A 25,739-nucleotide genomic window follows, 5' to 3' on the forward strand; every position below is an offset into this window, starting at 1 on the left:
GACTTCCCTGAGGTAGACTCATCACAACGCAAATAGTTAAAACTTTCTTGGAGGATGTGTCTTAACACTCAGAAAGAACTTTTAAAATTTCCACCTAAATCTTCAATTGGTTAGTTTTATTTTAAATTAACTAAAGGGAGATGAGATACTTTAGAAGGGGTACAAACAAGTATCATTTTTGTCACCACTGCCCTTCAGTTCTCCATCCTATTTCCAATTAAAGCCTCTCCAGATATTTCAAAGTATATTAAGAAATATAATACGTGAATAATGTGAATCTCTCTGAAGCAGGTTCAATATTCGTTTCGATAAAAACTGAAATTCCTTCTATTAAGTTCCAATTAGAATTTCATGAAGCACTAATGAGAGAGAATGAAGGAAGGGTATTAAACAACGTAATACGTCTTTCTAAGCACAGCTGATACCATGCCCTTAACATACGCCACAGTGAAATTATAAATAAGGACACTGGGCGGTAGAGCCAAGTTTATTCAAGTTTCTGTAAGATTATTTAGCTATTAAAGATCACCCAAATTATAACACACAAAAGCAAAAAAGGAAACCAATCAGGATATAACATTCCTTAAAAAACAATCAGGATTATTTATACTTACGATGTTTTTAATAAACTCTATTGTTTGTTTCCAGACACCTCGCTCTCCTTTCCAAATAAGTCAGTTTCCCCTTCCGGACAGACCTTAGAAACAGAAATTGACGCAAGAAAATGTTCTGTAAGCCGAGGAGAAAAAGCAGAATTCCGGGGTCGTCTCCAGAGAAGATGCTTGACCACTCTCTGGCTCAGTTTACATATCCACAAAATGGGTGGACAGATTTGAAGGGTTTTAAGCATCCAAAGGTGCCATATGAACCTGCAGCACCAAGTTAGCGCGAAGGCATTTCAGACTAAGGACAATTTCTTCGGTTCCACTGCACTCACCCCTTCACTGGCTTCATTTTGCCCCTCAAAAGCTACAACCGAAACCCCTGTATTTCTAGAGTCCGAAAGGCATGAAAGAAAACAAGAACCAGTCTCGGGATGTGACTGCGGCTCAGTTCAACTGCTACCTCCTCATCTAAAAGCCGCCTGCTCTGAACGTGGGGCCCCAGTCCCGAGCCTCTTGCGTCAATCTTGGGGGAGTCAAGAACCTACCCGGACCCTCTTTTCCAGCTCTCCCAAGGCCCTAGACTCCGGATCCCCTGGAGACGTAATCTCCGAAAGGAGGACATCCCCTCAATTCCTCCCTCCACTACCACACAAGTGGACTCCCGAGGAGGAAGGGGGCCCAGCAGAGTGTCCCATCCCCGGTGTTGGCAGAGTGGGTCTTCCTGCCCTCAAAGCCTCGCACACACTCACTCTCAAAGGCCTGGAGGAAAAGCTCGTGGTCAGCCTGGACGTGCTCCATTTTCGGCTTCTTCACCGGTAACGCCGCGGAGGAGGAGGAGGCCGAGTAACTGCCACCGCCTCCACAGCCCCCGCCGCCGCCGCCGAACCCCCGAAGCCGCCTCCCCCGGACCCCGCGCTGGGCCCCGAGCCGCCCCCTCCACCACCGCCGTGCTTCTGAGGCGCCATCGCGGTTCCTGCCTCCTCCCCCCGCCAGCTACCCGCCGGGCGGCCCCGGAGAGTAAGCGCCTGCAATACCAACCGCTCGCCCCAGCAGGCTCCGGCGGACCGAGGGAGGAAGGAGGAGAGAGGGGAGGAGAGGGGAAGGGAAGGGAAGAGGAGAGGAGGAAAGGAAAGAGGGAAAAAAAAGCGTCTCCTCAGAGCCCGGCTCCGCTTCGGAGGCCGCTCACCCTACCCTGGCCTTGCTCCGCCCATTTCCCCCGTCCGGCGCTCTGAGTGGCCGGCGGGAGCGCGCGCCGCCGGGCCGCCCAGCCCGTTGGCCCGCGGATTCCCCCGTCAGTCACGCGGAGGCGCTTCTCGCGGAGGCGCGGCTTGGTTGGCCCGTGCGTGCTGCCGATCGCGGGCCCGGCCGCCTCTTTGACCTGAATTCGCGGAAAAATTAGGGGTCGGAGCGGCCTTCCTGCTGGCCCCGGTGCGTTGTGGGGAGAGAAGGACCCAGCGAGCGGTTTAGGGAGTCTAGATCCTTAGTTTTTTGCCCCCAAACACCGTAAGAGTGGTCAGAGAGGTAAACTGGTTGAGAAGTACTTACATACACTCTTCTCTTCTCGATTTTGCAGTAACATGTAACATGGAACAGAAAGGTGCAGAATGGAGCAACTTTTTTGTGAGTACTGCCATTGGAAAAACTTTGTGTGTGTGTGTGTGTGAAGATGGAGTTTTACTCTTCTTGCCCAGGCTGGAGCACAGAGGCGTGATCTCAGCTCATCACAACCTCCGCCTCCCAGGTTCAAGCGATTCTCCTGCCTGGGCCTCCCATTTAGCTGTATTACAGGCATGCGCCACCACACCGGGCTATGTTTTTGTATTTTCAGTAGAGCTGGGCTTTCACCATGTTGGCCAGGCTGGTCTTGAACTCCTGACCTCAGGTGATCTGACCGCCTTGGCCTTCCCAAGTGCTGAGATTACAGGTGTGGGCCACCATGCCGTGCTAGAAAAACTTTATTTTGACATAATTTCATACTTAAAACGTTTTAAGAGTAGTATAAAGAATTCCTATGCCAGGCTCAGTGGCTCATGTCTGTAATCCTAGCACTTTGGGAGGCCAAGGCAGGTGGATCATGAGGTCAGGAGTTTGAGACCAGTCTGGCCAACATAGTGAAACTCTGTCTCTACTAAAAATAGAAAAGTTAGCCGGGCATGGTGGTGTGCTCCTGTAATCCCAGCTACTCGGGAGGCTGAGGCAGGAGAATCGCTTGAACCTGGGAGGCGGAGGTTGTGGTGAGCAAAGATCGCACCACTACACTCCAACCTGGGCAACAGAGCGAGACTCAGTCACAAAAAAAAAAAGAATTCCTATGTATCTCTCACCTGGATTCCCCAAATGTCACCATTTCACCACATTTATTTTGTTTTATCCTTCTATGTATATGTATATATGTGTATACATATATACACGCACGCATACATAATTTTTTGAACTGTTTAAGAGAGTGATACAGACATGATTTCCCTTTACCCCTAAAATTGCAGTGTATGTTTTCTTTCTTTTTTGTTTGTTTGTTTGAGATGGAGTATCACTCTGTCGCCCAGACTGGAGTGCAGTGGCGCAATCTTGGGCTCACTACAACCTCTGCCTGTCGAGTAGCTGGGATTGCACGCATCCACCACCACGCCCGGCTAATTTTTGTATTTTTAGTAGAGATAGGGTTTCACCACGTTGACCAGGCTGGTCTCGAACTCCTGACCTTAGGTGATCTGCCCGCCTCAGCCTCCCAAAGTGCTGGGATGACAGGTGTGAGCCACTGCACCCAGCCTATTCAGTGTATATTTTCCAAAATCAAGGACAGTGTCTTACATAACTATACTAAAATGATCAGAAATAGGAAGTTGACATTGATGCAATTATAACTCTCCTTAGTTTCCTTTAATCTGGAACATTTCCTCAGTCTTTCTTTGACTTTCACGATGTTGATATTTTTGATTAGCACAGGCCAGTGAGTTTGTAGAATGCTTTGGGTTTAGCTGATGTTTCCTTAGTATTAGATTCAGGTTATGCAATTTTGGCAGGACCACTGAAGTGACATTGTGTCCCCTTAATGCATCAGATTAAGAGGTACATGATATTTATATCTTTGTCGTATTACTTGTGATGTTAACTTCGGTCACATGTATAAGGTGGTGTCTGCCGATTTTTTCCCTGGTGACATTTTTGCCTTTGTAATTAATAAGTATCTTTTGAGGAGATACTTTGAGATTATTTAAATATCTTCCATCAGACTTTCATGTTCAGTTTTTTGTTGTTGTTGTTGTTTGAGACGGAGTCTCACTCTGTCGCCCAGGCTGGATTGCAGTGGTGGGATCTCAGCTCACTGCAACCTACACCTCCCAGGTTCAAGTGATTCTCCTGCCTCAGCCTCCCGGGTAGCTGGGATGACAGGCAGGCACCACCACACCCAGCTAATGTTTTTAGTTTTAGTAGAGATGGGCTTTTGCCATGATGGCCAGGCTGGTCTTGAACCCCTGACCTCAGGTGATCTGCCTGCCTTGGCCTCCCAAAGTGCTGGGATTACAGGCGTGAGCCACTGCACCCGGCCCACATTCAGTTTTGACATCCATTGATTCTTGCCTGCAACAATTAGTTGTGATGTTTGCCAAGTAATTTTTCTTACTCCATCATGCCTTCTTCATTTATTACTTGGCATTCTGCTGTAATAAGGAACTTTCTCTTCTTCCCCATTTAAAAAATTTATGTATTCATTTATTTATGTCATTGTGGACTTAGGGATTCTGATATCATTTGATGTGATGTAACCTTTCATTATCATTATTTATTTTGATACTCAAATTGTGCCATGTTTTTTACTAGGCCACTGCCAGGTTCATTCTGTTTATTTAAGGGTTCTGAAAATACAAAATATGAGCATTCACTAAAATTAGGGAGGGTGATTTAATTGTAGACTATCATTTTTCTACTTATGGGTAAAATGTTAAAGGGTCTTTAATCAAGATTTTTTATTTTAACCTCAAGTCTGGAATCTACAAATATTTCAAAGTTTGTAGATATAAAACCTGGAATTCCAAGCCGGTTCTAGTTTTTAAACACATGTGTGTTACAGAAGAATAAGAATGCTACTAAAAATAGAATCCTGAGGACTTAGTTTTAAAACCTATAATTTTTAGGATTTGTTTTTCATTTTTAAGGGGATGATGTCTTTTAATTATGGTTAGAAGGAAAGCACAAACTCTCTTATTAGAAGTGGGTTGGAAATAAACATTGTTTTATTTCTTTTTTTTCCTTTTTTTTTTTGAGATGGAGTCTCGCTCTGTCACCCAGGCTTAAGTGCAGTGGCACGATCTCGGCTCACTGCAAGCTCCATCTCCTGGGTTCCCGCAATTCTCCTGCCTCAGCCTCCCCAGTAGCTGGGACTACAGGCACCCGCCACCACGCCCGGCTAATTTTTTGTGTTTTTAGTAGAGATGGGGTTTCACCGTGGTCTCGATCTCCTGACCTCGTGATCTGCCCGCCTCGGCCTCCCAAAGTGCTGGGATTACAGGCGTGAGCCACTGCGCCTGGCCATATTGTTTTATTTGTAATGTTTTTTTCTTTTTTTTACAGGAGGAGAACTATTTATGCAGTTAGAAAGAGAGGGAATATTTATGGAAGACACTGCCTGGTAAGTGAACTTTTTGTGGTTGCATAGATTCAGGTAATTACAAGCAAAGCCCCATTCCCACTATGGGCAGCCACATGATTCAGTAAATTGAGCTGGAGCCAGTCACTCACTCAGGACCTCAAGGGGGAGAAGCAGTTTTGGGACTGGGCAGCTATGGAGGTCACATCATTCCTTTGCCCTTAGGCTTGAGTGGAACGCTCTTCACACCAGTTGCTCCTAACAGAACCATTCTCATTGCTGCTTTCTTTCCTTGAATTGGTAAGCTGCCTGCCTTGGCTGTGGGTGAGTGTGGTTTTCCAGTGAACCTTTATGTGTGGAGCAATGGAAATTATCAGAAATCATCTCTTTTTTATAGGCTTTCTATTTCTCAAGGTGCAGTCTTAGGGAGGTGATAAGCCGGGGCATATCATCTGTGGATTGATTATATAGTCAGGATGGGATTTACCCTCCTATTTCTAAACATGTCATCTGCTTCAAATTAAAAATATGCACATCCTTTTGTGAAGCAACAATATTGGGTCACAATAAATCAGTTTATCCTACACATTAATTTAATAGAAAACAACACTTAAATGTTTTTTTCTACCTTAATTACCAAAACTGCATTCCATTGTTTAATTTCAGGCCTTTTCTAACGCAGAAGCTGCATTGAAGAGCCTTAGGGATGAAGTGCCCTTTTTTGGAGGAGGCTCACTGAGCCGTGTTGGAGGCTGTGTTTGTGGTCGTGCTGGCTGTGAAACTGCCTCAGTCCTCTGGGACACACCCTCTCCATCCTGGAGTAATCTGCAGGATTGCAACATTGTTATGCAGCCAGTATTGCAGCGCCTTGTGCTTTTCGAATCCAGACAGGGTTGATTCAGCCCTTTATTCTTTTGAGGTAGATAAATTTGAGTGTCACACAGTTTATAGTTGTGGGCTGGCTGACAGGAGGGAGGGCAGATACTGTGGGCCTAAGCTGTCTATAAATATGTAGCTGTATTAAGTAAGGGATGAGTGGGCTTCTAAGGGTCAGGTTATAAGACACCTTTTGAAATCAAGACTTGATCTCTGAGAATAATTAAGTTCCTATTTCCTATGGGATTTTAAAGTTGAGGGTGGATGGGAGAAATTTGCTTTGAAATGATTGACTATTAGCTTAATTCCTACACAGACAGAACAAAACATGACCAATGGCCGTTTAGCATATTCCGGACATCTTTGCAATTTTAGCAGTATGTTCTAAGGGCAAAATAAAGCACTTCATAGTTTCACTAAAATGAGTGAAACATAAATGTCCCCATGCCTTTTGGCAGCATCCTATGCTATCTCTTTTTCCCATACATCCCCCTACCCCACTAATTTGGTCTTTGGTGCATGTCTGTTTCTTTCCAGGAATTTTGCTCCATACATAAACTGCTTTGGATAGATTACACTCTTTTTAATTTTATTAAATCACTTTTGTTTCCAGCTTTTACTTGGCAGAAATCTCCATGGCTTTGGGGCATTTACATCAAAAGGGGATCATCTACAGAGACCTGAAGCCGGAGAATATCATGCTTAATCACCAAGGTGGAGACATACTGTAAACAATTCTATAGTAAATAATCATCTTAAAATCCTGCCACACAGGTCATGGCCATTTTCAAAGCCCCATACTCATCTCTCTATTTTGTATATTTCCTCCCTCAGAATTCATGGCATCATAGTACTTGGTGATGTTTTAAGTCTTTAGGTAATTACGCTTGGTGAGAGTAACAGAAGTTGAGGATAATAGTCGCTCAACTGCCTTTTTTAGTTTAATCCTTACTCTTTATAGTTTTTAATGTTTTTGGAATCCTTACATCAAATGTTGTGTAATGTTTTAGGCTGTAAAAGCCAGTGTAAACATTAATTTTGGCTTGTTACTTAAATTGAAAAGTGAATCTTAATTATACAAGTTGAGTTTTAATAATGAGAATATGTAAATATTGGCTGGGCACAGTGGCTCACACCTGTAATCCCAGCACTTTGGGAAGCTGAGGCAGGCGGATCACCTGAGGTCAGGAGTTCAAGATGCCTGGCCAACATGGTGAAACCCCATCTCTACAAAAATACAAAAAAAAAAAAAAAATTAGCCGGGCATGATGGTGGGTGCCTGTAATCCCGGCTACTCAGGAGGCTGGGGTGGGAGAATCGCCTGAACCCAGGAGGCGAAAGTTGCAGTGAGCCAATATCACAACATTGCACTCCAGCCTGGGTGACGGAGGGAGACTCCATCTCAAAAAAAAAAAAAAAAAAAAGAAAGAAAGAAAGAAAAAGAAAATATGCAAATTTTAGAAGCTATGCTTCTTACAGTAGGTTTTATTAATGCTGGAAAAAGGATTGCAATTGAACCAAAGTATTTGATAAAACTTTGGGAATATGATGTTTAGTACGCATCAGGTTACTCTTTTTTTTTTGAGATGGGGGTCTCACTCTGTCACCCAGGCTGGAATACAGTGGCATGATTATAGCTCACTGCAACCTCCACCTCCCAGGCTCAAGTGATCCTCCCACCCCAGCCCCTCAAGTAGCTGGGGCCACTGTGGCACACCACCACGCCTAGCTAATTTTTGGTATTTTTTGTAGAAATGGGGTTTCATCATGTTGCCCAGCGTGGTCCCAAACTCCTGAGCTCAGTTGATCTGCCTGCCTTGGCTTCCCAAATTGCTGGGATGACAGGCATAACCCACCTCCCCCACTGCCAGAATCAGTTTATTCTTGCTGTTTGTTTGCAACAACAAACATAAACATCAGAGAGACTAATAATCTTTACAGCTATAGATATAGCATAGTGAGCCTTGACTGCAACTGCATGCTGCTACAGACAGCTCAACTTATGCTAATCTGGGCTGTGGGTAGACTTGGCAATTCACTCGTACCCCAAAGGAGCAACCAGCTGACCCAGGGTATCTAGAAAGTGGTAGCAGCTGCTAATCCTTAGATGTCTACAGAATAATCCATGAGGTAGTTAATTGTTTCAAACTCTTAGAAAATGATGTATGAACAACCGAGGCTCATATAAACATTCCAGATTGTACTCCTCCACCCACCTTTTTTTTTTAAGGAGAAATGATATACTTAACTGAATATATCAAGGGAATCAGTGTCTCTTCCTTCCTCTCATCAACACCTCCTCACTCCCCAAAACCTGGATTCTGATGTGAATTCTAAGTCACAGGATAGAATAGGGGAGCGATAGAATAGTTAATTTCTTTGATTTATAAGGTTGAGTGTATCAGATGGTTCTGTGAAAATAAAGGCCACACTTATTCTGTATCAGAGTGTAGTATATGTTTACATTTGAATCAATAGGTCATTGTGCCTTTTCTGTGAAATGAACCTCAAATACTAGAGTCCCTGAGACTGTTGAACCACTTGTTATGACAGTCCAGTAAAGAAAACTAAACTTGAACTGAAATGATCTTTGTATAAGGTGGTAAGTTTTTTACTTTCTGGGTCAGCAATGGTTGATTCATACTATCTAGCAATTTTATTTCTTTCCCCTAATTAGCAGCATTGGGTAGAATGAGCTACCTTGTTATAGTGACTTTCTGAGACCATTTTAAGAACTCTTCGCAGTTCACTGTGATAAAAGCTATATATTTGAAGTACTATCTCACACCTTTGTTTAAAAGGTACAGAATATCTTTATTAGGGTCTGTGTACTTAAACTAGACTTCATAAAACAGTTTTATGAAAATCCTGTTTTCATAAAACAGGATTTTTCTTTTTCAGGATGGTAGAGGATTCTGTGTATACTTAAAGCTAGGGCCTTGAACAGGTTATTTCACTTTTTTCTCTATCTTTATTTTCTCTTTACTAGAGAGATTATATCATTGGCAAAAGGTGACTTTGCCCTAGCCTTAAACAGTTAGCATCCCATTTTATGGATGGTACCTTGTTCTTGACATCTGCAAGAAAAGTTTGAGGCAAAAAAAGTTAAATGGAAGGATAGACTAAGGTCTTATATGACATGTTCAAACACTGCACATACTTGGAATTCTGAGAATAATCATGCTGTAATCTTTCATTGTAGGTCATGTGAAACTAACAGACTTTGGACTACGCAAAGAATCTATTCATGATGGAACAGTCACACAGACGTTTTGTGGAACAATAAAATACATGTGAGCTGCATGTTAAACATAATCGGTTTGGGGGTAATAGCTAATTTTACCTGTTTTAAGGAATAGTATCTGTTTTCTGTAGCCTCATTGACTCTGTATATTGTTTTTAAAATTCTAATTCAGATGATATGCAAATGGGTGCATTTTTAAGCATATTATTTTCCTCATTGTAGGGCCCCTGAAATCTTGATGAGAAGTGGCCACAATCGTGCTGTGGATTGGTGGAGTTTGGGAGCATTCATGTATGACATGCTGACTGGAGCAGTAGGTGCACAGTTAAAAGCTGTGTGTATTATGGTCTGTGCTGAGTCACTGTAGCAAGAGACCTGTCCTGTGCTTTCTGAAAATGTTACCAATGGAGTTTTCAAAGCCCAAAGATTTGTTATTAGCAGTTTAACACTAATAATGCTGTATGATTATATGGGATCTCATACTTTCAGAAACATTTTCATTTAAATGATCTATGTCATAGCAGGCCTGTGAAATAGATGTTGAACAGATAATGCCCTTATTTTATAAATGGAGAAACTGAAGCATAAAATCACATGGCTTATTATCACACAGCAAGTTAACGGTGGAAACACAGGCTTCCTTCCAGGACACTGCTACTTCCTCTGTCCTGTTGCTTAAAAACTGCACGTCTGCCGGGCACTGTGGTGCATGCCTGTAGCCCAAGCTACTCAGGAGGCTGAGGTGGGAGGATCATTTGAGCTAAGGATTATTAATAGAATCTAGCCTTGACAACATAGCAAGACCCTGTCTCTAAAACAAAATAAAGGTCTTTAGCAGTTAGCCCATTTCACAGCATACATTTCTGATCTCCATGCATAACTAATTCAGGAAATAGATATTGTTATTTAAAATTTGTTTTGTATATACTAATATTTTTCACTTGTCTTCTACTCTTAGCCCCCATTTACTGGGGAGAATAGAAAGAAAACAATTGACAACATCCTCAAATGTAAACTCAATTTGCCTCCCTACCTCACACAAGAAGCCAGAGGTCTGCTTAAAAAGGTAAGGTCCTTAAATGGTCACTGACACTGTAAGATTCAATGACTAGGATTTAACTAGATAGAATTTAATGTATATTTTGAATAATATATATTGAACCAAAAAAGTCTTTAAATTTTGAAGGCAAAGTACAGATATGTACTTTTCATATTCTTTTTTTTAATTCTTTTTTTTTTGTGATGGAGTCTCACTCTGTCACCCAGGCTAGAGTGCAGTGGTGCCATCTTGGCTCACTGCAACCTCAGTCCCCCAGGTCCAAGCGATTCTCCTGCCTCAGCCTCTCGAGTAGCTGGGATTACAGGCGTCCACCACCACGCCCAGCTAATTTTTGTATTTTTAATAGAGACAGGATTTTACCATGTTGGTCAGGCTGGTCTGGAACACCTGACCTCAGGTGATCCACCTGCCTTGGCCTCTCAAAGTGCTGGGATTACAGACCCTTAAACAATTTTTCAGCAGTAATTAGTAAACTATATATTTTTTTCTTTTCTTTTTTTCTGAGATGGAGTCTTACTCTATCGTCCAGGCTGGAGTGCAATGGCATGATCTTGGCTCACTGCAACCTCTGCCTCCCAGGTTCAAGTGATTCTCCTGCCTCAGTCTCCCTAGTAGCTGGGATTACAGGCATGCCCCATCATGCCTGGCTAATTTTTGTATTTTTAGTAGAGAAGGGGTTTCACCATGTTGGCCAGGCTGGTCTTGAACTCCCAACCTCAGGTGATCCACCTGCCTCAGCCTCCCAAAGTGCTGAGATTACAGGCATGAGCCACCGTGCCCAGCCAATAAACTATATTTTCTCAAGGCAAAGTAGACAAGCAAAGTCTAAAAAGGAAAAAAATCAGTTTGACTAAGGTTCTTTATCCTCTTTAAAGCTGCTGAAAAGAAATGCTGCTTCTCTTCTGTGAGATGGTCCTGGGGACGCTGGAGAAATGCAAGTAGAGATTGGCATGTTTGGTGTTTTGTGGGGAAGATAATGCTAGTTTTATGTATTTCTGAGGGTTATATGTAGTTGCTTATAAGTTTAGCTTATTTTGTGACTTGTAACTTCAAAAAGGTGATTATCAATCCAGCAAAGTCTATTCCCCTCAAGTTTTCTTTCTGCTTTTTTTCCCTAGGCTCATCCATTCTTTAGACACATTAACTGGGAAAAACTTCTGGCTCAAAAGGTGGAGCCCCCTTTTAAACCTGTGTTGGTAAGTATACGTGAAAGCGTATAATTGGGTGCATTGGCTCACGCCTGTAATCCCCAAACTTTAAAGGGCTGAGGTGGGAGGATGGTTTGAAGCCAGGAGTTCAAGACCAGCATAGGCAATGTAACAAGACTCCATCTCTACACAACATTTAAAAGTTAGCTGGGTGTGGTGGCTTGTGCCTGTAAGTCCCAGCTACTTTCCAGGCTGAGGCAGGAAGATCGCTTGAGATTGTTTTAGAATAAGAAAAATCTCGGCCGGGCGCAGTGGCTCAGGCCTGTAATCCCAGCACTTTGGGAGGCCGAGGCGGGCGGATCACGAGGTCAGGAGATCGAGACCATCCTGGCTAACACAGTGAAACCCCGTCTCTACTAAAAATACAAAAAATTAGCCGGGCGCGGTCCCAGCTGCTCCGGAGGCTGAGGCAGGAGAATGGCGTGAACCCGGGAGGCGGAGCTTGCAGTGAGCCGAGATTGTGCCACTGCACCCCAGCCTGGGCGACAGAGCAAGACTCTGTCTCAAAAAAAAAAAAGAAAGAAAAGAAAAATCTCAGAGCAGACAGAAACATTATTTTTATTAGCAGTTCAAAGATCTCTGGTTTATCCTCTTTTCAGCATCTTTGTTTTTATTTTTTATTTATTTTATTTTATATATTTTTTTTTTTTTTTTTCTGAGATGGAGTCTCGCTCTGTCGCCCAGGCTGGAGTGCAGTGGCGCGATCTCGGCTCACTGCAAGCTCTGCCTCCCGGGTTCATGCCATTCTCCTGCCTCAGCCTCCTGAGTAGCTGGGACTACAGGCGCCCGCCACCACGCCCGGCTAATTTTTTGTATTTTTAGTAGAGACGGGGTTTCACCGTGTTAGCCAGGATGGTCTCGATTTCCTGACCTCGTGATCTGTCCGCCTCGGCCTCCGAAAGTGCTGCGATTACAGGCGTGAGCCACCGCGCCCGGCCTGTTTATTTTATTTTGAGATGAGGTCTCACTCTGTCACTCAGGAAGGAGTGCAGTAGCACGATCACAGTTCAATGCAGCCTTGACCTCCCCAGGCTCAGGTGATTCTCCCACCTCAGCTTCCCGAATATCTGCGACTACGGACATGTGTCACCATGCCTGGCTAATTTTTTTGTATTTTTTGTAGAAACAGGGTTTCGCCATGTCGCCCAGGCTGGTCTCGAACTCCTGGGCTCAAGTGATCCACTCACCTCAGCCTCTCAAAGTGCTGGGATTACAGGTGTGAGCTTCTGCACCCAGCCAAGCATCTTTTATTTTTGTACTATCTTTTAAAGAACTAAAACCAGTGGTAATTGACTGTATTAGATATTCTTAAGTCAGTTACCTAAGACAATTAAATATTTCAGGTAGTTGGGACTTTTCTTTTTTTGGTTTGTTTTATTTTGCTTAATTTAACCATTTTAAGTATGATTCTCTGGGAATTTTTTCTTCAAAATATAGAATATGTGTGCATTCGTTTGCTAGGCTTGCTGCAACAAAGTACCACAAACCGTGGGGCTTAGACAACAGAAATTTATTATCTCATAGATCTGGAGACTAGAAACTCTAGATCACGTTGTTAGAGTTGGTTTCTTCGACAACTGTGAGAAACTCTATGTTCCATGCCTCTCCCCTGGCATCTAGTGGTTTGCTGGTAATCTTTGTCATTCTTTGGCTTGTAGGTGCATCACTCGGATCTCTGCCTTCATGTTCACATGGTGTTCTACCTGTGTGCATATCTGTGGCCAAATTTCCCCTTTTTATAAGGATACCAGGCATATTGGATTAGGGTTCCTCTCTACTCCAGTAGGACCTCATCTTCACTAATTACATCTGCAATAACCCTTTCCAAATAAGGTCACATTCTGAGGAACTAGAGGTTAGAGTTTCAACACACGAAATTTTTTGGGGGGTGGGTAAGGCACACGATTCAACCCATAACAATATGTTTATGAGTAAATGAGTTAGTGTGTTATTGTCTTTCTGCCACTTCAGAATCTGAGAAAACACAGTTTCTTTTTCCATTCTTCGGGCTGTAGGTGGAGAAGGAGGAGGATGATGATGGTGATTATTTTTTGGTCATGGAGCATAATGTGACCCACTTTTAAAAACAACAAACAATTGTAAGGAGGATAACTGTCATACACCTACTGCCCAGCTTAAAAATAATTAGATCATCTTGTTTAAACATAACTGTCATCCCATCATCACACCTAAGAAGTTGACAGTTTCCCCAGTTTTTTTTTCTCTTTTTTTCTTGAGATAGGGTCTTTCTCTGTTGCCCAGACTGGAGTGCAGTGGCATGATAGTGGCTCATGGCAGCCTCAACTTCCGAGGCTCAAGGGATCCTCCCATATAGCTGGGACCACAGGGGTGCATCGCCACATCCAATTTTTTGAATTTTTCTAGAGATGAGGTCTCCCTGTGTTGCCCCACCTAATTTTTTTTGTTGTTGTTGTTCCATTCTTTTTTTTTTTTTTTTCTCCTGTTTGTAAGGGTTTGATCAAGGTCTGTATGTAGTTTGGTTACTATGTCTCTTAGGTCTCTTTTCATTTATAGATTCCCCTCTTGATTTATTGAAGAAACGGGGTCATTTGTCCTGTAGAATTCTCAAATTTTGATTTTGCTGGATATTATCCCCAGAGTATCATTGACCATGTTCATCTGTTCCCCAAATTTGCAAAAACTGGTAGTTAAATTTAGGTGGTTGATCTGATTCAGATTAAACTCTCAATATTGCATATGCTTTGATCAGGAGGCATAATGTGTACTTGTGTGTGTGTATGTGTGTTTTTTTAGTGATGTTCATGGTCACTGCCTGTGTCAGCATTTCACTACCAGGGTAATTTGGCAATGTCTGGAGACATACTGATTGTCACAGCTTGGGGGAGGGAATGCTATAGGTACCTTCAGGGGTAAGAGTCAGCACAGCACAGCCCCCTACAGCAAAGTGTTAATAGGCCTAACATGTCAGTAGCCCTGAGGTTGAGAAACTCTGGCCTACTTTTATAATTTCATCAGGTGTTTGTGAAATGGTCTATTCTGTTATTTCTTCTTTCTTTGTTAGCTAGAATTCTTTCATAAAGAGAAACTCTTTGATCAGTTAGTTACCCAAGGTACAGTTCATACAGGAAAGGCAGGATGTATGTTTGATTCTTTCCTAGTTTTCAAAATAGTGAATTAGTTCCCTAGCATCTTCCAAAATTGACCAATGAAATTTGTGTGTGTTTTTTTCTTTTTTAGTATATTATGAAGTTACACGTTTTAACATATTTGTGTTTCATTTCATTGCAGTTATTTTTATTTTATTTTTATTTATTCATTTATTGTTTTGAGGCAGGGTCTTACTCTGTCACCCAAGCTGTAGTGCAGTGGTATAATCTCTGCCCACTGCAGCCTTGACGTCCCGGCCTCCAGCAATCCTCCCACCTCACCCTCTTGAGTAGCTGGGACCACAGGTACACCACCATGCCCAGCTAATTTTTGTGTTTCTGGTAGAGACGGGGTTTTGCCATGTTCACCAGGCTGGTCTTCAAATCCTGAGCACAAAAGCAATCCACCTGCCTCTGCCTCCCCAAAGTGTTGGGATGATAGGCGTGAGCCACCGCACCTGGCAGTTATTTTTATTGATGCTCATTTTTTCCCTTCGTTGAATGCTGGGTGCAGTGAATGCTGGGTGCATCTTCATGTTGGGTTCTGAGTCCTTTTGACATGAGCACATTGTCTGGTGTTGTGTGAGAGAGCAAAATAAGGAAACTGGTGTTCTATGCTTACCTTGTACATTTTCCCCACACTTGGAATCAGCCATTCCTCCAGGGAGTGCAGGTTCACAGTCTGGGCTCCAAGAGAATTATAAGGTCAATGTGGTCATCTTTTACTATTAAGTCAGATATTCTAAATTATTATTTACTTCCTACATTTGGCCCAAGAGTCTAACCAGATATTTTGGGAAAGAGAGAAGGAATTAAGTAAATAAATCTCATGGTTACAACTGAAGTGATAACTATACTTTCACAAGGAAATATAACATAACCCATGCGGAATAGAAAATTATTTTTGCTCCTTTAGATTTCTAAAGGAATGAAATAAGCTGTGGGAAGAAATTTTAACTGGAGCATCTTACCAGTATTATTCATGTTTTAACTCTGCTTCGTAGTTTTTCAGGTTTATTACAAACCTGCAGTAGCCAACTGAATTAATTATCTCCAAACAGGGATTTAGCCAGTGGACTAGGCACACTGAAGCTTTGTGAGAGGGGAAATTGATATTCACATATTTTCCAGCTTGTTTTGAGCTCGATATATTCTTTTTTTTTTTTAATTGAGACAGACTCTCGCACTGTCACCTGGGCTGGTGTGCAGTGGCATGATCTCTGCTTGCTGCAAGCTCTGCCTCCCAGGTTCAAGCAATTCCCCTGCCTCAGCCTCCCGAGTAGCTAGGATTACAGGCGCCCGCCACCGTGCCTGGCTGATGTTTTGTATTTTTAGTAGAGAGGGGGTTTTTGCTATATTGGCCAGGCTGGTCTCGAACTCCTGACCTCATGATCTGCCCGCCTCAGCCTCCCAAAGTGCTGGGATTGCAGGCATAAGCCACCATGCCTAGTCGATATATTCACAGTTTTAATAGGAATAACAGTGTACTAAAATCTATTTTAGTGCATGTTTAAGATTTGAAGATGTAATTTGACTCAGTATTTTCCACTTGCATTTTTTTCTCATTCTGTGCCTGCTAAGACTATTCTAATACTTTATTATAGTTAAACCCTGCGAAAAGAGCTCCCAGAGCTTACAGTGCATTTGATTGATGTCATATAGACTATTCATTATTTTCTAAATTATTTTGTTTGTATAAAGCAATCTGAAGAGGATGTAAGTCAGTTTGATTCCAAGTTTGCACGTCAGACACGTGTCGACAGCCCAGATGATGCAGCTCTCAGTGAAAGTGCCAATCAGGTCTTCCTGGTAAGTGAAAGAATTTCCATGTAGTCACGGGAAATTTTAAGTATGAGGATGGGCTCTTCGATAAGTAAATTCAGTTTGCTTGCTTTGAAGCTCATGTAGGTCACCTGGCCCACTTTTTTTTTTTAAATAAGCCATGCTCTTATAACTTATTGATACCTACAAAATTGATTTTCATAATCCAACATTTTATTTTAGCAATTAGAGTGGGAATGTACAATTCTTTGAAGAGTATGATTCCCTTTTTTGGTTGGGCCACAGACTTAAAATGATGTTTGGCTTAGCATCTCAACCAAAAATTAAGTTATAGCAGTGGGAGAGAAAAACCTCACTAACTACATGTATTTTATTCCTGAAAGAGCTATTGATTTTTTGTACCTTTTTTTTTTTTTCTTTTGAGACAGGATCTCACCTTGTAGCCCAGGCTGGGTGTAGGGTGTAGTGGTGTGATCACAGTTCACTACAGCCTTGACCTACCAGGCTGTAGTGATCCACCCATTTCAGCCTCGTGAGTACCTGGACTACAGGTGTGTGCCACATCCAGCTATTTTTTTATTTTTTTGCAGAGACAGAGTCTCACTATTTTACTCCTGGACTCAAGCTATCTTCCCACCTCGGCTTCCCAAAGTGCCAAAATTATAGGCATGAGCCATCATTCCTGGCCCTATTTTTGGTACTCTTAACATAAGTAGGGGATTTTTTTTTTCTTTTTGAGACTGAGTCTTAGTCTGTCGTCAGGCTGGAGTGCAGTGGTGCCATCTCAGCTCACTGCAATCTCTGCCTCCTGGGTTCAAGTGATTGTCCTGCCTCAGCCCCCTGAGTAGCTGGGACTACAGGCGCCTGCCACCACGCGCAGTTAATTTTTGTATTTTTAGTAGAGACAGGGCTTCACCATGTTGGCCAGGATGGTCTCAATTTCTTGACCTTATGATCCACCTGCCTTGGTCTCCCAAAGTGCTGGGATTATAGGCATGAGCCACCATGCCTGGCCAAGTAGGGGATTTTTTAAAACTAATTGTGAATATTTGACACCAAATTATATTGGTTCATATGTAATAGTGAATTCTCATTGTAGAAATATCTGCATAGATTTATAGCTTGTCTCCTCAGAAAAGTAAAGGTTTTAGATATTGGCCAACAGAAATGATGGATTTATATCAGATGACCATCAATGCATACATACTATTTTGCTTAAATATCATATATGTTTGTTTATTTTATTACTGTACTTATATGTCACATGAACCATTATCTCATTTTGTATCCTTTTTTTTCTTTTGTCATTCCTTTTTGGACTACCTCTAGGGAGAATAGAATATGGGGACAACAATTGTTTGGGAGTGTTTTTTTCCCTCTTTTTGAGTTCACTGGATTTGTCACTAACTTAATTCTATGCTTTTCTTCCCCACACTGCTCACTACGTAACACAAGTAGTGTTGTATCTTATGGGATGGGAAATAAGCTCTAAAGTTAGCGTGGGGTTTGGACATGGTGGCTCACACCTATAACCTTGAGGTCAGGAGTTCGAGACCAGGCTGGCCCACATGGTGAAACCCCATCTCTACCAAAAATACAAAAATTAGCCGGGTGTGGTGGCATGTGCCTGTGGTACCAACTACTTGGGAGGCTGAGGCAGGAGAATGACTTGAACCCGAGAGGCAGAGGTTGCAGGAGCCAAGATCGTGCCACTGCACTCCAGCCTGGGTGACAGAGTGAGACTCTGTATCAAAAAAAAAATTAATTAAAAAAAATAAAGTTGGCATGGAATGCAAAAGTTGTGTATAGTACAGTATGGTTTCAAGTAAACAACACTGAATAGTAATAATCCTATAAATTAGTAATATAGAGCACATAGGCAAAATATAATCTTACAGTATTAATTACATAAGAGATAAAAGATGAGTGAGTGCATGCATGTTTTTAAATTCAAGTTTGATATGTGCATGATCAAAGTTACGGCATCTCTGTTAGTAAAATCTTAGGTTCAGTTAGGGAAGTGAGCATGAATCACTTTAATTTTGGCTTTTTTTCTCTCTCATGTACTACTGACGTGGAATTTATACCTTTGATTTAACATAGAGACCTTTTTGTCAATTGAACATTGCAGAATTTCAACTTATGTGACAGTTTTTCCCCCACAAAATAGAAGCATTTTATTTAGCTACCAAGAAATCCAAAGTTGTGGTGGTAAACGTGAGATATTGAAGCTTTCATTGCCAGTTAAAGTATTGTTGAGCTTTTCACAATTACTTAAATTGGCTATAACTGATGAACAGAGCAACTCATTTGTTAGGTTGTAGCCAGAATTCTGTACATAAAGTGGGTCTCTTTAAACATTAGTTAAAAAAATAGGCCGGGCGCAGTGGCTCATGCCTGTAATCCCAGCACTTTGAGAGGCTGAAGTGGGTGGATCACAAGGTCAGGAGTTCTGGAACAGCCTGGCCAATATGGTGAAACCCCATCTCTACTAAAAATACAAATATTAGCCAAGTGTGGTGGCACACACCTGTAATTCCATCTACTCGGGAGGCTGAGGCAGGAGAATCACCTGAAACTGGGAGGTGGCAGTTGCAGTGAGCCAAGATCATGCCAATGCACTCCAGCCTGAGCAACAGAGTGAGACACTGTCTCAAAAAAAAAAAAAAAAATCCACATACATAAGAAGAGAATATGCATTAAAAAAATCAGCAGAGCCTCACATTCAAGGATTTTCTACACAAGAAACCATTCCTAAAATATGTGCTTGGAATTACTAAGGTTTCTCTTGCAAACATTTTAATAACACCTCATTCTTTAGGGGTGTGGTTATATATGTCATGTTATTAGATCTTTACAGCAACTCTCCTGGGTAAAGCAGTTATTACTAGGTCATTTTATAGAAGGAAAAACAATCAGTACTTTTTTTTTGCTTTACTTCAGTAGCTATTGCCTCCTTCGATTTGACATTTCAATCCTGGCATATAGTGGGGGGCTCAACAAATATTTGTTGGAGGAATGCCATTTAAAATACAACGATTGGATAGGAGAATATTTGAGGGCATTAGCATTTTTTAAAAGCCAAAAAAAATTACAATTGGACTTATGAGATTTTGATTTTTTTGTATATTTTCTTTTAAAAAATAAGCTTCTCTAGGCTGGGCTTGGTGGCTCATGCCTGTAATCCCAGCAGTTTGGGAGGCTGAGGCAGGTGGATCACCTGAGGTCAGGAGTTTGAGACCAGCCTGGCCAACATGGTGAAAACCTGTCTCTACTAAAAATACAAAAATTAGCTGGCCGTTGTGGCACACACCTGTAATCCCAGCTACTAGGGAGGCTGAGGTAGGAAAATCGCTTGAACCCAGGAGGCGGATGTTGCAGTGAGCCGAGATCACACCACTGCACTCCAGCGTGGGTGACAGAGCAAGACTCTGTCTCAAAAATAAACAAATAAAGTATATAAATAAATAAATAAGCTTCTCTTTTGGCTTCTTCCAATGTAGTCTCTTTGAGTAGGAAGAAATTGTTACGATTTAAACTAGTAAATTCTTTTTTTTTTTTTTTTGAGATGGAGTCTCGCTCTTATTGCCCAGGCTGGAGTTCAGTGGTGTGAACTTGGCTCACTGCAACCTCTGCTGCCTGGGTTCAAGTGATTCTCCTGCCTCAGCCTCCCAAGTAGCTGGGATTACAGGTGCCTGCCATCACACCTGGCTAATTTTTGTAGTTTTAGTACAGATGGGGTTTCACCATCTTGGCCAGGCTGGTCTTGAACTCCTGGTCTCAATCTGCTGACCTATATCCACCCGCCTTGGCTTCCCAAAGTGCTGGGATTACAGGTGTGAGCCATTACGCCCGGCTGACAGGTAAATTCTTATATCAAAAACCTGAGTTAGACTTGGTCCCTGGAGCTGTTTTCCATCCCTAAAAAGATGATGCCAAGCTATCATGTATAATAAATAACAACTCAATTGACCACATATTTTCCTTTAAGCCTAATGATGAAATAATATTATAATGAAATATTTAGAAGTTTTAAGGGAAAAAGTCCCTTAAGTCATTAAATTAAAATTTAAACCAAAACAATAACTTCACTGTTTTAGGATGAAATTGGCATATGAAAGGTTTGATAGTGAACGACAGTAAGATTAACCTACTACAGCATTTGCCTTTAGCTTTTACTGAGTAATACCTGAAGCTATCATAAATGTGCAAATGAAGACATTATTTATTGTATTACTGCTGAGATTAATATTGTCTTTTTCAGATTTCTAAAACATTACAACAAATGCACACATGAGGGCGCTCTCATCAGCCAGATATGGAGAGGGTAGGCATTTGTTGACTGTTAAGTCAAAACTAGTTCTATACTTTTACTGATGGAAAAATCAAGGTCCACCAAAGTGGTTATGATTCTACATGAGTTATTCTCTAGAGGAAATAAATTGGATATTAGAATTTTAAAAAGATTGAACAGAAATCCCTGTCAGTGAATTTATGCTGGAGAATTTTGACGCTTATCTCAGCAACTCCTTCTTGAAAATCTTTACCCATGCCATGATATAATTTATCTTCAATCTTAAATGAGCTTGATAATAGTGTTTATAAGATGTAGGAGAAACAGTTAATTAGAATATTTATTTTTATGGACTTTTGCTCTATAAAATTATAAAATGTTAATTGTGCTTCATTTATTTTTTATTTTTTAATTTTTTTTTGAGATGGAGTCTCGCTGTGTCACCCAGGCTGCAGTGCAGTGGTGTGATCTCAGCTCACTGCAACCTCTGCCTCCCAGGTTCAAGTGATTCTCCTGCCTCAGCCTCCCAAGTAGCTGGGACTACAGGCACGTGCCACCACGCCTGGCTAATTTTGGTATTTTTAGTAGAGACGGGGTTTCGCCATGTTGGCCAGGGTGGTCTCGAACTCCTGACCTCAAGTGATCTGCCCGCCTTGGCCTCCCAAAGTGCTAGGATTACAGGTGTGAGCCACCAACACCTGGCCCATTTATACTTAAGGCTGATTCTCAACTGATTTGGGTAAAATCCTTAGTCTTTCCCCATCTCTGACATAATTCCTAGTTTGTCCTTTGGCTTTCCTATATATATAAAGCTACCAGGCTGCTTGCAGATTTTCCAGGGAAGAAGTCCCATAAACACTGACAAAGATTTTATTAGGGAGAAGCTATGATGGGAATATAGAATGTAGATTTTTTTAATTTAAAAATCAGTATGGGCCGGGCACGGTGGCTCACACCTGTAATCCCAGCACTTTGGGAGGCCGAGGCGGACGGATCACGAGGTCAGCAGATCGAGACCATCCTGGCTAACACGGTGAAACCCCGTCTCTACTAAAAATACAAAAAATTAGCTGGGCGCAGTGGCAGGCTTCTGTAGTCCCAGCTACTCCAGAGGCTGAGGAAGGAGAATGGCATGAACCCGGGAGGCGGAGCTTGCAGTCAGCGGAGATGGCACCACTGCACTCCAGCCTGGGTGACAGAGTGAAGACTGTATCTCAAAAAAAAAAAAAAAAAAAAATCTGTATGTAGAGCTGGGCACGGTGGTGTGTGCCTATTAGCCCAGCCACTGGGGAGGCTGAGGCAGGAGAAGCCCTTGAGCCCAAGAGTTCAAGACTAGCCTGGGCAACACAGTGAGACCCTCATCTCAAAAAATGTAAAATAAAATAAAATATTGCAATATTTATTATATAGGCAAATTTTTTTCAACTTAAGTACTACCCTCATCAAGGGAAGATTTGTTTGATTAGATCCCCACACAGGCTGGCCACTTCCTCATTTCTACTTTTTCTTTTCTTTTTGAGATGGAGTTTTGCTCTTGTTGCCCAGGCCGGAGTGCAATGGCGCGATCTTGGCTCACTGCAACCTCTGCCTCCTGGGTTCAAGCGATTCTCCTGCCTCAGCCTCCCGAGTAGCTGGGATTACGGGCACCTGCCACCACACCAGGCTAATGTTTGTATTTTTAGTAGAGATGGGGTTTCACCATGTTGGCCAGGTTGGTCTCAAACTCTTGAGTTCAAGCGATCTACCTGCCTCGGCCTCACAAAGTGTTGGAATTACAGGTGTGAGCCACCGCGCCCAGCCTCATTTCTACTTTTTCAAAGAAGTCAATTTTCTTTAAAAAATAAACTCTTTTGGCCATGCGGTGGCTCATTCCTGCAACCCTAGCACTTTGGGAAGCAGAGGCAGATGGATCGCTTGAACTCAGGAGTTCAAGACCAGCCTGGCCAACATGGTGAAACCCTGTCTCTACAAAAAATTAGCTGGATGCAGTGGCATGTGCCTGTAGTCCCAGTACTCGGGAGGCTGAGGCAAGAGAATCACTTGAGTCCAGGAGGCAGAAGTTGCAGTGAACTGAGATCATGCCATTGCACTCCAGCCTGGCTGATGGGAGTGAAACCCTGTCTCAGATAGATAAATAAATAAACTCTTATTTTAAAAAAAAAGCAAATCATGAAACAAAACAAAACCCAGGGCTCTGAATGAAAGATCTCTCCTTTAGGGGGCTAGGTGATGGAAAAGAAAATATATCATGAATTTCATGTTCTCAGGTTGTCTTCATTAATGACATATGTATATACATTTCCATTGAAGACATAGATATGCGTTTGATCACCTACATTTGTTTGTATTTTGAGTCATAAATTAAGGCATTTCCTGTTCAGAAAGCACCTGACAAACTTATGATAAAAAACATGGAGTTTTAAAATCACAAATGCAAATAACAAGCCGGGCACAGTGGCTCACGCCTGTAATCTTAGCTCTTTGGGAGACCAAGGTGGGTAGAGTGTTTGAGTTCAAGAGTTTGAGACCAGCCTGGGTACAATGGAGTAATCCTGTCTTTACAAAAAATAAAAAATTAGTGGGGCACGGTGGCATGTGCCTGTAGTCCCAGATACTCAGGAGGCTAAGGTGGGAGGAGTGCTTGAGCCCAGGACGTCGAGGCTTCTGTGAGCTGTGGTCGCACCACTGCACTCCAGCCTGGGTGACAGAGTGAGACCCTATCTCAAAAAAAAGGAGTGGAAATAACAGATGACCTTACAAACATCAAAAGTTATATCTTTATTTATAATATTTTGTCTATATTTAATGAAATATATTAGACAAGTAAAAAATGTAACAGTATGCATATGGCTTTAACTTGGCCCTGCCCAGTACTCTGCCCTCATCTCTTTTCCTTCCCACTGAGTCCTTCCACATTAGCCACACCACAGCAAACCTGACAAGCTTCTGCCTGAAATAGCACCATTGCACTTCTCTTCCCTCCGCCTGAAACATTCTTTTTTTTTTTTTTTTTTTTTTTTATGAGATGGAGTCTCACTCTCTCGCCAGACTGGAGTGCAACGGCATGATCTCAGCTCACTGCAACCTCCACCTCCCTGGTTCAAGCAATTCTCCTGCCTCAGCCTCCCGAGTAGCTGTGATTACAGGTATGTGCCACCATGGCCAGCTAATTTTGTATTTTTAGTAGAGATGGGGTTTCTCCATGTTGGTCAGGCTAGTCTCAAACTCCCGACCGCAGGTGATCTGCCCGCCTTGGCCTCCCAAAGTGCTGGGATTACAGGCGTGAGCCCCTGAGCCTGGCCACCACAATCAGTTTTAGAATATTTTCATTTCTCTCAAAAAAGAAATCCCATACCTATGAGCAGTCACTCCCCATTTCCTCCATCCCTCAGTCCTAGGCAACCGCTAATTTACTTTCTTTTAGGATAGGATTTGCCTATTTGGACATTTCATATAAATGGAACCACACAATTTGTGGTCTTTTGTGACTGGCTTCTCTCAAGTAACCTAATGTTTTCAAGGTTCATTCATGTTATAGCATGTGTCAGTACTTCTTTCCTTTTGTTTTTTTATGGCTCAATAATATTCCATTGTAGGAATATAACACATTTCATTTATCTGTTTTATCACTTTTTTTTTTTTTTTTGGAAATGGAGTCTCAGTCTGTCATTCAGGCTGGAGTACGGTGGTGTGATCTTGGCTCACTGCAGCCTCCGCCTCCTGGATTCAAGCCATTCACCTGCCTCAGCCTCCCAAGTAGCTGGGATTACAGGCACGTATACCATGTCCCGCTAATTTTTGTATTTTTAGTAGAGATCACATTTCACTATGCTGGCCAGGCTGGTCTCGAACTCCTGAGCTCAAGCGATCCTCCTGCCTTGGCCTCCCAAAGTGTTGGGAGCCACCACGCCCAGCTGTCTCCACTTTTTGACTACTATGAATAATGCTGCTATGAACATTCACATATAAGTTTTTGTGTGGACATATGTTTTCATTTCCCTTGGGAATATGATGAAGCCTGGCATTGCCAGGTCATATGATAACTCTATGTTTAAACTTTGAAGGAACTGCCAGACTATTTCCAAAGCAGTTCCAACTTCATTGCAAAGCATTTTACATTCCCTCCAGCAACATATGAGTGTTTCAATTTTTCCACATTCTCTCGAACACTTGTTATTATCTGTCTTTTTATTATAGCCATTCTTGTGAGTGTGAAGTGGTATCTTAACGTGGTTTGGATTTGCACTTCCCTGATGGCTAACGATGTTTCTATGGTTTGAATGTTTGTGTCCTCCAAAATTCATGTTATAACCGAAGACCTAATGTGATGATGTTAAGAAGTGAGGCCTTCAAGGTGGTGATTAGGTCATGAGTGCTCTGCCCTCATGAAGGAAATTAATGCCCTTATAAAAAGTCTTCGTATAACATTTCTTCTTCTTTTTTCCTTTCTTCTCCTGCCGTGTGAAGATGCCTCTGCGAGAACGGGAACAATGGAACAGGCCCTCACCAAATGCCAAATGTGCTATCACCTTGAATTTGGATTTCCCAGCCTCTGGAACTGTGAGGAATAAATTTTTTGCTTATAAATTACTCAGTCTCAGGTATTTTGTTACAGCAGCACAAACAGACTAAGACAGAAATTGAGTATATTTTCTTGTGCTTATTGGCTATTTATTTTCTTTCTTTTATTTTTATTTATTTATTTATTTTTAGGTGGGGTTTTGCTCTGTTGCCCAGGCTGGAGTGCAGTGGTGCAATCTTAGCTCACTGCAACCTCTGCCTCCCGGGTTCAAGTGATTCTTGTGTCTCATCTGCCTGGGTACCTGGGACTACAGGCATCCGCCACAACACCTGGCTAATTTTTATATTTTTAGTAGAGATGGATTTTCACCATCTTGGCCAGGCTGGTCTTGAACTCCTGGCCTCAAGTGATCCACCTGCCTCGGCCTCCCAA

The 25,739-nt window shown here is 42.2% G+C and overlaps 1 protein-coding gene and 1 pseudogene across 14 annotated transcripts; one reads left to right on the top strand and one right to left on the bottom strand.

Annotated features, from left to right (window-relative positions):
* The window catches only part of LOC129017015 (polycomb protein Suz12-like), a 53,871-nt pseudogene extending 52,081 nt beyond the window's left edge, over positions 1-1,790 (bottom strand).
* On the top strand, positions 1,493-25,372 carry LOC129017014 (ribosomal protein S6 kinase beta-1-like). Of its 14 annotated transcripts, XM_063655576.1 has the most exons (13): positions 1,891-2,033; positions 2,179-2,225; positions 5,178-5,235; positions 5,419-5,493; positions 5,860-6,112; positions 6,683-6,783; positions 9,272-9,362; positions 9,536-9,647; positions 10,272-10,379; positions 11,492-11,569; positions 16,411-16,518; positions 23,811-23,931; positions 25,253-25,372. In XM_063655576.1, exons 6-13 carry the CDS (start codon positions 6,705-6,707, stop codon positions 25,354-25,356), a joined length of 801 nt encoding a protein of 266 aa, XP_063511646.1. In that variant the 5' UTR covers positions 1,891-2,033; positions 2,179-2,225; positions 5,178-5,235; positions 5,419-5,493; positions 5,860-6,112; positions 6,683-6,704; the 3' UTR covers positions 25,357-25,372. The 14 variants fall into 14 exon arrangements, 8 of the variants coding, with proteins under 8 accessions (XP_063511643.1, XP_063511647.1, XP_063511644.1 ...); XR_010124533.1 differs by lacking the exons at positions 5,419-5,493; positions 6,683-6,783 and adding an exon at positions 11,249-11,311 and having other exon boundaries at positions 1,890-2,033; positions 9,536-9,626; XR_010124532.1 differs by lacking the exons at positions 5,419-5,493; positions 5,860-6,112 and adding an exon at positions 11,249-11,311 and having other exon boundaries at positions 1,890-2,033; positions 6,683-6,796; positions 9,536-9,626.
* The last annotated feature ends 367 nt before the right edge of the window (positions 25,373-25,739 follow it).

The sequence above is a fragment of the Pongo pygmaeus genome, chromosome 19 (genome assembly GCF_028885625.2).
Source record: "Pongo pygmaeus isolate AG05252 chromosome 19, NHGRI_mPonPyg2-v2.0_pri, whole genome shotgun sequence".
In the NCBI taxonomy this organism is placed as follows: Eukaryota; Metazoa; Chordata; class Mammalia; order Primates; family Hominidae; genus Pongo; species Pongo pygmaeus.

Bases quoted from the DNA above. Each gene is read 5' to 3' on its own strand.
- LOC129017014 (XM_063655573.1), top strand. From the start codon at position 5,192: ATGCAGTTAGAAAGAGAGGGAATATTTATGGAAGACACTGCCTG. The intron at 6,784-9,271 runs GTGGAGACATAC...CTTTCATTGTAG, and splicing joins TATCATGCTTAATCACCAAG to GTCATGTGAAACTAACAGAC. The intron at 16,519-23,810 runs GTAAGTGAAAGA...TTTTTTTATGAG, and splicing joins GTGCCAATCAGGTCTTCCTG to ATGGAGTCTCACTCTCTCGC.